The 10,667-nt window shown below is 54.7% G+C and overlaps 1 protein-coding gene across 1 annotated transcript; it reads right to left on the bottom strand.

Annotated features, from left to right (window-relative positions):
* Positions 1 to 282: 282 nt before the first annotated feature.
* LOC128828999 (glucose-6-phosphatase catalytic subunit 1-like) lies at positions 283 to 9,201 on the bottom strand. Its single transcript, XM_054014082.1, has 5 exons — positions 8,892 to 9,201; positions 7,587 to 7,696; positions 3,802 to 3,907; positions 2,889 to 3,004; positions 283 to 1,523 (listed from the first exon to the last, which is right to left on the bottom strand). The coding sequence occupies exons 1-5, from the start codon at positions 9,119 to 9,121 to the stop codon at positions 1,012 to 1,014; spliced, it is 1,074 nt and encodes a 357-aa protein (XP_053870057.1). The 5' UTR covers positions 9,122 to 9,201; the 3' UTR covers positions 283 to 1,011.
* Between the last annotated feature and the right edge of the window lie 1,466 nt (positions 9,202 to 10,667).

Genomic DNA, 10,667 nt, shown 5'->3' with positions numbered 1-10,667 from the left:
CCTCCCCCGGACGGTCCTATGCCAGCAGTGTCTGGCAGCATTTGCGGGGAGGGGGATGGCAATAGGGACTTTGTAGGAGGGTCCAGTTATCTTCCTCCATAGTTTTAAAGTGCGTCTGGCAGGGGATAGGTGAGCAGCATCCAGAGAGGGGGCTGGATTCCCCCAGGAGCAGGGAAACGTCCCCTGTCAAGCCAAACACCACACATGGGAGAGTCACTCCCCACTCAGCACCCTCACTCCGGGACGACCTGTGGCTAAGACGTACAAAGGACTCATGGCGGGTAATGAAATACAGCTCAGGCTTTAATAAAATACCCCACTTATATACAGACACTCCCTCCCCCCCCACACACACATCACGGTTTCACATTAAGGTAATTGCAGGACACTGGGTACTTAGTGGGACACAGAAGCCAGTGAGCCCCAGGGTGCGGGTACGTGCCAGCCTTTATGCCATGCGCCCTCTCTTTGTCTCCTAACCTAGCGGCCCCACAAACAGCCTCTGCCCTCCATGGGGCGCTGTCTGAGGAATCCTCCAGAGAGCACATGCAGGAGCGAGCGTCCTGTGGCCCAGAGAATGCCAATCTCCTTCTCATCCCATACGGCAAGGGGCGGCAGCAAAACCAGGCTGTGCCCTCAACAGCGCTGGCATGACCCGCAGGGGAAATGGCCACGCTTTCTGGAGGCTCCTGCCTGCCACGCGCTGATTCCCAGGCCCCGCGGCCGAGCCATCTGCACATTGGCACGGTCTGTAACGTAGGCAGCAGCTCTCCTGCACGAGCCAGACAGGAGCACCCCTGGCCAAGCGAGCAGGAGCTGGGCTGGGCTGGGCTCCGGACAGAGTCACTCTCTGCAGACCTAGCAAGGAGAGCGCCCTGGAAAGGGCTTGTGCTAAGCCAGTATCTGCTGACTCAGGTTCCAGGTCTGGCACTGGGACCCAGAGACATGGGGGAGCCTCTGCTCCTGGGACATGTCACATGTCGTGTGCATAAATACCCAAGTTCCTTCCTTCTATAAAGCTTTCTTATCCTGTTGGCTCAGGACCTGGGCGACGCAGTAGGGGATGAGGCCGGCAGCAGCCACGGGCACAGCCGCGCTCTTGCAGAAGGACAGGACGTAAAACAGCAACTCCACCTTGGTGGGAGGCTTGAAGGAGTCGAAGAGGTGCAGGACGAGGAGCGAGGCCGCGATACAGCTGAGGCGGAAGGGCAGCTGCTGGCCCATCTTCCCTTTGCAGCTCTCCAGGTACATCTGGGAGTTGAGGGCCAGCCCCAGCCCAAACAGGATGCCCAGGTTCCTGAGGAGGCCGGCGAAGGGGGTGGTGTCAATGTGGACCCACTCCGGCCGGTCACACCACCTCTTGGCTTTCTCCAGGGTCCACAGCAGGTCAACGCCGAGAGCCTTCAGCAGCAGGTAGAACCCCAGGGCGAAGCTGAACAGGAAGAGGGTGGTGCCCAGGTACCGCCGGAGACTGGCGTTGTAGATGGAGGGGATGTGCCGGAAAGCTTCAGCCACTGCCATGCCTGCAGGGAACAGAGCGTGAGAGGAGAAAGAACCCGTCAGAGTGAGGAAACTGGTGCGCAGAGATGGAGCCGCAGAGGCAGCCACAGGGCTCCCAAGACAATCAGCAGCTGGACAGCTGTGGTGGAGCATCACTCCCGAGAGCAGCTGCCCCAAGGGGCTTCACAGCATCATCACAGAGCTGACTAACGACTCTCTGCACTGCCACCTCCCTGGGAACGATTCAGGTGGCAGTGCCCACTGTGGGCACAGAGAGGCAATCTTAACCCACATCCCTCTCTAGGCTAAGATCCCCTCCTCCTAGTGCCAAGCCCTCTGTGCCCACACCTCCAGACAGTGCTGGCTGGCAGTAAAACCTGCCAGTGACTGGAACTAGCCGGCTAATGTTCCGTCTGGCTCAGCCGGGTTACTGTATTTCAGAGCCTGGGGAATAAGGGCTTTGCAAAGGCATGTGCCTCGGGCACGCGGTCTGGGACTACAAATGCAATCATACAATCATAGACTTTAAGGTGAGAAGGGACCATTTTGATTGTCTAGTCTGACCTGCACAACGCAGGCCACTGAATCTCACCCACCCCCTCCTGTATCAACCCCCTGACCTATGCCTGAGCTATTGAAGTCCTCAAATCGTGGTTTAAAGACTTCAAGGTGCTGAGAATCCTCCAGCAAGTGACGCGTGCCCCACGCTGCAGAGGGGCAGTGCAGTGCAGTGCAGCGCAGTGCAGCGCAGTGCGGCCTAGCCACAGCGTCTGTCCTGTGATATTTCACTCGATGCAATGCACTGCCCAGGACACAGGCTATGTAACTGGAGAGCGTTCAGAGAAGGGTCACGAGAATGAGGAAAGGCTTAGAAGACCGGCTGGATAGAGAGAGACTCAGGGAGCTCGATCTATCTACAGTCGTTTGAAAGAGCAGGTTTAGGGGTGACTTGACCACAGTCTATAAGCACCTACATGGGGAACAAATACTTGATAACAGGCTCAGTCCAGCAGACAAAGGTCTAACATGATCCAATGGCTGGAAGTTGAAGCGAGACAAGTGCAGACTGGAAATAAGACGTACGTTTCTCATGGTGGCAGTAATTAACCACGGGAACAATTTGCCCAGGGTCGCAGTGGATTCTCCCTCACTGGCAATGTTTAAGTCTAGATTGGATGTTTTTCAAGAGACCGGCTCTAGTTCAAAAGGAAGGACTGTGGGGCAGTCCCATGCCCTGTGTTATTCAGCGGATCAGACTCGAGCACAACAGTCCCTTCTGGCCGTGGCGTCTATGAACAGCTGGCCGGTGGCCCCTGCGCCCATTGCTCAGAGTGACAGTAACCATGCGGTTTGTACAGGGAGAGGCGACGGTGCACACGATCACTGACCTGAGATGACCCCTGCGATGACTTGGTGAGGAAAATGGGCAGCAATGAAGACTCGAGACAAACAGACGCAGACCTGGACGGCCCAGAATCCTGCCCACAGCGCTGTCCGCAAGAACCTGCCGCAGAGAGACATTCTGGTTAGACGCAAAGGTCAGCGGAGCACGGCTCTGCGCAAGGCCATGCTGAGGCTTTCCCTCAGGGGAGCAGGGAGGCTGAGAACTCAGGCATCTCTCCCGGCTGGTAGTGGCTGAAGTTCCAGCAGGTGGAGAAGAGGGAGGGGCACGTTATAAAGCCCTGAATGCCAGTCCCAGAATGGAAAGTGGCATTAAACACCCCCTGTGGGGTGACTAGAGGTTCAGAACCAGGGATTTGTCTCTGCCATGACCCAGGGAAAGCGTAAACCTCCAGGAGGGGCCCCAAAGCGCTTGGAGCTGGCCTCCCTCCGCTCCCACTGACAGCAACTGCAAAACTCCCACTGACGTCAGGGGGGCAGAGCTCCTCTGATCACCCCACTCCCCTAAACCCGTCGTGGCCTCATCCAAAGACTCCCATCAACTTCAGCGAGCTTTGGATAGTCCAGGCCCTTCACTTCCTTCCCAGCCACTGCACCAGGCGTCCAGTCTAGGGGAGGCATGAGATGCGATTCTCTTTATCTAGGCGTTAGCTGGCTCGGCGGCCAGTGGGATTCGTGCTCATGCAGTTATTCAACCCCTTCTAAAACCCTGTGTCTGTGTGTGCGTTGGGGTGTATGAGCCTGTAGCGCTGCCGGCCTCCTGCAGCAGTGAATTCCACAGCTCCACTGCACGCTGCATGAAGACTCATTTCCTTTGGTTCAAAATGCACCTCCCTCCGGCCTCAGGGCACACCACTGACCCTGCAGACACAGGAGTGCAAGAGTCTGAACGCTGCTTACTGGTCTTTAATCGTCGGCTGCTTCTTCCCCAGAGCAATGGACAGAATGGCTGTCACCATCACATAGTAAACTCCTGCAGAGCCCATCGCATGGCCGGAGGGACTCCCTGGGGGAGAGAAAACACCCGCGTTACACCTTGCCCTGGCCACTAACAGCAACCTCCTACCGGGTGCCTAGAGCGCTGGGATTACCCAGACTAAAGGCCAAGAGGCTGCCTCAGCCCAGCCCAGCCCAGCTCCCTGCGCGCCAGGGCGCTAGGGAGTTGACGGGGAGGGGCAGGCCCAGAGGGAATCCCCCATGCGAGGCACTGGAGGGGGGTGTCCTTACCAGAACCAGGGGTGTGTAGGAGGGAAAAGGAAGTCGCTCAGCAAGGGGAGGGACCCCGCAGCGCTAGCACGAGGCCAGGGGAGCTCTACAAGATTCCTCAGGGTCTGTAGCCCCGCCACTCACAGGCCCAGCTCCCCACAGACACCATAATGGTGATCCTGCCAGAGTCCTTGGCACATATGCAGAGAGAGCCTCCCTCTATGTATTAACCTGCCCACTGGTCTCCTCCAGAGACCAGCCCAGCACTCCACAGTCGTAGGCCCTGTCTTCACGGCATGCTCAAGCCCGTTTCCCCCCATCCCCCGGTGCGTGTTCACACATCCACACCCCGCTATCAGCACCGCCCAGCGAGGCAGCCACCGCGCTCGGGGCTAGTGGGCAGACCACCCAGTCCCCGTTATCCACTGTTGCCCAAGGCTACAGAAAGAGCATCAGTGGTAGAGGCGGCATTAGGCTGCAAGGATCCTATGCTCACGACTACCCGGCTTTCTGCTCTAGCCACAGACCGCTCCGTAGGGAGACGCAGCTCAGCAGGCAGAGGGAACTGATAGTCACATAGCACTGGAGAGGCAAGGCAGGGGAGGCAACGGCTTCTATTGGACCAACTTCTGTTGGGGAGAGAGACAAGCTGTCGAGCTACACAGAGCTCTTCTTCGGGTCTTCGTCTTCAAAAGGGCTCTGCGTAGCTCGAGACCTCGTCTCTCGCCAACAGACGTTGGCGCAACAAAAGGTATTACACACACACACACACACACACACACACACACCCCTTGTCTCTCTAATATCCTGGGACAGACACAGCTACAACACTGCGTACACAGCGCTGGAACAGTCCATCCAGTAGAGCAGTAGTGAACGTGTGTGAGCTCCCGCGCACGTGTGTACAGGTACACGAGTGTACACACACACACACACACACACACACACAACAGCTGGCATGAACAAAGCCCCAATGGTTGCAATATACACAGGATGCCTCTGATCTGGGCCTGAGCCTGCACCACGCTGGCTTCCTACTGAGCTTTGCAACAAGCTTCTAATGCCAGCATAGGTCAAGGGTCCCCCTGCAAACAAAATTGGCACAGGTACTGGGCTAGTCCACGCTTTTTCTGGAAGGAAAGGCTGCCTCTCTCCTGGGCCGGGCAGACAGCCCTTGTCACGCAGGGGAAGGTATTTGTTCTTAATCTCAGTAGCTGTAGGGTCGGCCCAAAGGTTTCTTCTACAGAGCTAAGTTTAGTCTAAGGCAGGTTTTGCATACGCTGGCTTGTTTCACTCCAGCACCAAGGCGAGATTGGCCCACCCCTAACTGCTGACAGGGCAAAAACGGCACTTCCAAAGTCTCCCTTTCCCCAGCAAACAGGAAATGCTTAAGGACAGCGGCTGCGTCCAACGCTCAACCTTGTGCTAAACCACTTTGCTCAGCGGCAGCCCTGGGCTCTAGGGCCCCATATTTCTAGGGTGACCAGATGTCCCGATTTTATAGGGACATTCACAATTTTTGGGTCTTTTTCTTATATTGGCTCCTATTACCCCCCACTCCCTGTCCCGATTTTTCACACTTGCTGTCTTGTCACCCTACATATTTCCTTTCTTTGAAGGGCTGTCCAAGGGCTTGTCTACACTGTGACACTCAGGAAAATTCATCCAGATTAACTAAACAGGTGAGTTTAAAATGAATTAGTTACACTGCATTAAGCCCCTGTGTGGACACTCTCATTCAGAATGAAAAGTTGCCTGCGTTCAATTTAATCTAATTAATTTTGAAAGTCAATTAAGTTTAAACGCTCATTCAGAATTAGTTTATGTTAATTTACTTCCAAAATTAACTAAATGTAACTGAATTAAGGTGATTTAATTCTGAATGGGAGTGTCCACCCAGGGTTTAATGCAGGTTAACTCATTCAAGTGCTTTGGAGGACAGGATTAGAATGCAAAACGATCTTGAGAAACTGGAGAATTGGTCTGAAGTCAATGAGGTGAAATTCAATAAAGACGTGTGAAGTTCTGCGTTTGGGAAGGAAAAGACAAATGCAAAATGGGGAATAAGTCGCTGGCAGCAATACTGCGGAAAAAGATCAGGGGGTCAGAGTGAGCAGCAATGTGATGCTGTTGTGAAAAAGGCAAATGTAATTCTTGTATTAACAGGAGTGTTGTATACACAGGATGACCATGCGTCCCGTTTTGGCTGGGACAGTCCCTTTTTTTAAAGTCCCGTCCTGGCCATCCCGGCTTTTTTGGGACTTGATCAATTGGCAAGAGCCAACGGGACAAATGCCCAATTTTGTCAAAAAAGGGAGGTGTGGTGTGACGGAACATGGGGGGGGGGGTGAGCGGAGATGCCAGACCCATGGGGGGGGGAGAGGCAGGGCTCCAGTGGGGGAGCTGGCACGGTTCCAGCGACCAACAACAGTCTCACGGGTGGCAGAGCGGGAGCAGGGCCGCCCAGAGGATTCAGGGGACCTGGGGCAAAGCAATTTTGGGGGCCCCTTCCATAAAAAAAAGTTGCAATACTATAGAATATTATATTCTCGTGGGGGCTGGGGCCCAGGGCCTGGGGCAAATTGCCCCACTTGCCCCCCCTCTCTGGGTAGCCCTGGGCGGGAGGCTCGGGCCAGCCCCACGCAGTGTCCCGTTTTCCCTTTGGGAAATATGGTCACCCTATGTACGTAGGACACGGGAGGTAATTGTCCTGCTTTACTTGGCACCAGGAGTTCTAGCAGAAGCACTGTGTCCAGTTTTGGGCACCACACTTCAAGAAAGATGTGAACGAATTGGAGAGACCCCAGAGCAGAGCAACAAAAATGATCAGAGGTTTAGAAAAAGAACTAGAGAAGTTCCTGGAGGATAGGTCCATCAATGGCTATGAGCCAGGATGGGCAGGGATGGTGTCCCTAGTCTCTGTTTGCCAGAAGCTGGGAATGGGCGACAGGGGATGGATCACTTGATGATTCCCTGTTCTGTTCATTCCCTCTGGGGCGCCTGGCATTGGCCACTGTCGGAAGACAGGATACTGGGCTAGATGGACCTTTGGTCTGACCCAGAGTGGCCGTTCTGATGTTCTAGAAGACCTGATCTATGAGGAAAAGTTGAAAGAATTGGGCATGTTTAGTGTAGAGAAGAGAAGGCTGAGGGGGGACCTGGAAACAGTCTTCACATATGTAAAAGGATGTAGGCAGAGGACAGTAGTTCTCTGTGTCCCTCGCGGGTGGCACAAGAAGTAGGTGGCTTAGTTTGCAGCCAGGGAGATTTAGGGTGGACATTAGAAAAACATGTCTAACCGGGATAGTTAAGCAGCGGAGCAGGTTAGGACATCCCCTGCCCTTCTTGCCGGTGGGTCCCTCCACGCTGATAAATGCCCACCCCACGCCCTGCTGCTGCAGTGGAAGATGCCTCCCCTCCTTGTGTATAATGTGGAGCATGATTCTGCCAAATTACTCCTCTCTCTAGAGGTGTCTCACCTGGGCCGGTCTCACAGGTGAGGGGGAACTGCTGGATCACAGGGGTGGAGGTGTTGCCGTAGTAATCGGTCTCCCGGACCCACCAGTAGGGTCTCTGCCCAAAGAGAATCCTGAAACACAAGAATAAAAGGTTTCAGAGTAGCAGCCGTGTTAGTCTGTATCTGCAAAAAGAACAGGAGTACTTGTGGCACCTTAGAGACTAACAAATTTATTAGAGCATAAGCTTTCGTGGACTACAGCCCACTTCTTCGGATGCGCATCCGAAGAAGTGGGCTGTAGTCCACGAAAGCTTATGCTCTAATAAATTTGTTAGTCTCTAAGGTGCCACAAGTACTCCTGTCTTTTTACAAGAATAAAAGTGGCTCTCGTTGCCTCGGGCCCACGAGCAGGAAAGCAAGGACACAGCTCGTCAGCTCTGGCCCAGGGTGGGGCTGGGGCTGCAAGAATCGGGGATCCTCAGTTCCAGGCCAGTTGTCTGTAGGCACGACTTCAGTCTGAGCTTGGGGACACAGCTGGCTCCGCTCTGTGCATACAGGCACCTGCACATGCTGCATGCTCACCCAGGCGCCAACTCCCCCCTTTCCTTGATGGTGCAGCAGGGCACAGGAGACGTTCAATCTGCTTCTCCCCGGGCGTGAACCAGAGATACAACATGTGCCCTCACGCTGGCTGACCCATCACCCCCCAGCCCAGCCCACCACATGCCCTCCTTGTCTCCAGAGGCAACTCCATCACCACACCCAATCTCACCCTTTCCCCGACGGGGCAGAGCCCCATGGTTACAGCAAGTCTGGAGAAGAGCAATCGCCGTAGGTGCAGCACCTAGGACCAGATGGATGACACCCAGAGCTGGGGCCAGCTCCCGTGCTCACTCACACGCCAGGCTCATGCCCCATGCCTTCTCCCTGCCGCTTTCTGTCATAAGCTATACAAAGATTCACGTGGCTTTAAAAGGGGTTAAGATTTTAGATGGCACCCATCGACCTCAAAGGACATTTTGTATTACAGAAGGGGAAACTGAGGCTACCTTGCCCATATCACACCGTAGGTCAGCAGCATCTCCGTGTCCCAGGTAAGCCCCATAGCCCCTGCACCACACAGCCTCTCACAGGAAAATAAAAGCAGTTAAACGTAAGCCCCTAAATCTGTGTGCTGCCGAGCTGAAGGAACTTGTCTTTGGAAAGCTCCAACTGGGAGCCACCCTGAACCCGCTTGGTAGGTGCCCACTTCACAGCCAAACAACCCTCAGCAAGCGGGACGTGTGCAGGGCAAGCAGCAGGAACGGGACCAGCACAGGTGACTCACCACTTAAAGACCAGGTTGAGCCAGTCCCCGATCACAGCCACCCAGATCAGCTTGATGCCCACGGCCTCGCAGAGGTGGAACCAGATAGGGAAGAGGATGAAGAAGGTGTTTCTGAGGTCGGCAGCGAAGGAGATGAAGAGGAACCAGTCCTGGGAGCCCTGGTAATGCTCCTGCAGGTAGCGAGTCGCCTGGATCCCCATGTCATGCAGGACGTTCATGCCGGCCTCCATTCTCCTTTTCTCTCAACACTTCAGTCTCAGCTGAGAGTGCCGCGTGATTTCGGTCTCTGATGAGACTGCACTGCTCTGGGCTGCTCACTGCCTGGCTTTATACCCTGCCAGGCTCCTGTTTGCAGCCTGTAAGTTGCTGGCTCCCACACTGATCTTTGGACCCAAAACACTTTTGCCAAAACCCCCATTGATCAAAGGTGCATCACCGGGGGGGTTGATCCAAACATGTTTAGAGCAATTTACGTAAAAGAGGCTGACAAAACAGCCTGCTGTTTGCCATCCACTGACCTGAGGGCACCGTTAACCCTTTGCAGCACCAGGCTACTGGCCACGGTACAAAAATACCCTAGGAAAAATCACTCGGGTTTGTTTTAAACTGAACCCAGCCTGTGCTGTGCACAATTCCTGCTGCCTCCTGATGGTCGCTTGCAAACCACAATAGTACCGTTCATTTTTTAAATTACTAGTGTCAAGAACACTATTTGAACAGAGCCCGAAGGACTGATAGTCTTGCGGGTGGCACAACGCACAGCGCGTTCAGAGCTCCAGTGGGGTCACTTTGGCATTTACTGGAGTGTAGCGGGGTCACGCAGGCCCTTGGTTGGGCTCCGCACTTTGGAGAGAGGTGTCACCGTAGCGTGGGCTTGATTCTCAGCCGCATTTGTGGGAGCAGGATGAAAGCCAAGAGCTGGGTAAGGATAGATGGGCACCTTTAGGGCATTTGCACTACCCTGTAATTTAACTGGGAACTGAGCCAGACTCTGCTTACTGGGCCAGTATCCCCCTAAACTCCAGAAGGACCTGCCAATGGTGCTAGACAGTCAGGCTTCCCCAGTGATTGGCCTGCGGTCGTGCTTTTCTAGAGACACTTTGCTGGGCTTTCTGTGACCTCAAAGGAACTTCGGCGTCCAGCTACCCTAGACCCCAGACACTCTTGGCTCAGTAAGTCCCTCGCTTCCCGCTTGCCCAGCGCACAACGGAGGAGGAGGAGGACACAGGGCTGCACTCGCACAGGAGGGTGCGCCTTGCGTAGGGCCCGATCCTGCTCCCACTGCAGGCGGTGGTAAAACTCCCATGCGCCGCTGTGGGGTCGCCCTTGCTGACACCAGCTCTGAATCTGGCCTCACTCTCTAGCTTGCTACATTCAGAGCTGAACTTCCCAGGGTACAAGAGACGCCCAGAGAAACAACCAATTCAATTCTACTCCTAATCACAAATCCCATGCCGCCAGCTCTGCATCTGCCCTGGGCCTTGGCATCCTGCAAAAACGCCCGGTCTGCCCCACTTGATGCAGCGACAAAGAATATGAGACATGCAGCCCTTGAAATGGGTCTCAGGCAAAGGTGGAACCTGTTTATACTAGAAAATAAAACCCTGAGGGATCATTGGGATCTGAAGCAAAGGGAATATACTCAATTCTTGACACCTTTGTCCCTAAGTTTGGCCTCTCCTCCCCTGCAGCCATGCTGCCCCCGCGCTGTCAAGGAAGGGCAGCCCTGCCCGATAGCATTATCAGCACCTCTCCTGATAAGCATGAATTATGGAT

Source organism: Malaclemys terrapin, chromosome 25 (genome assembly GCF_027887155.1).
Source record: "Malaclemys terrapin pileata isolate rMalTer1 chromosome 25, rMalTer1.hap1, whole genome shotgun sequence".
NCBI classification, from domain to species: Eukaryota; Metazoa; Chordata; order Testudines; family Emydidae; genus Malaclemys; species Malaclemys terrapin.
This window is presented reverse-complemented; position numbering and strand designations above follow the sequence as displayed.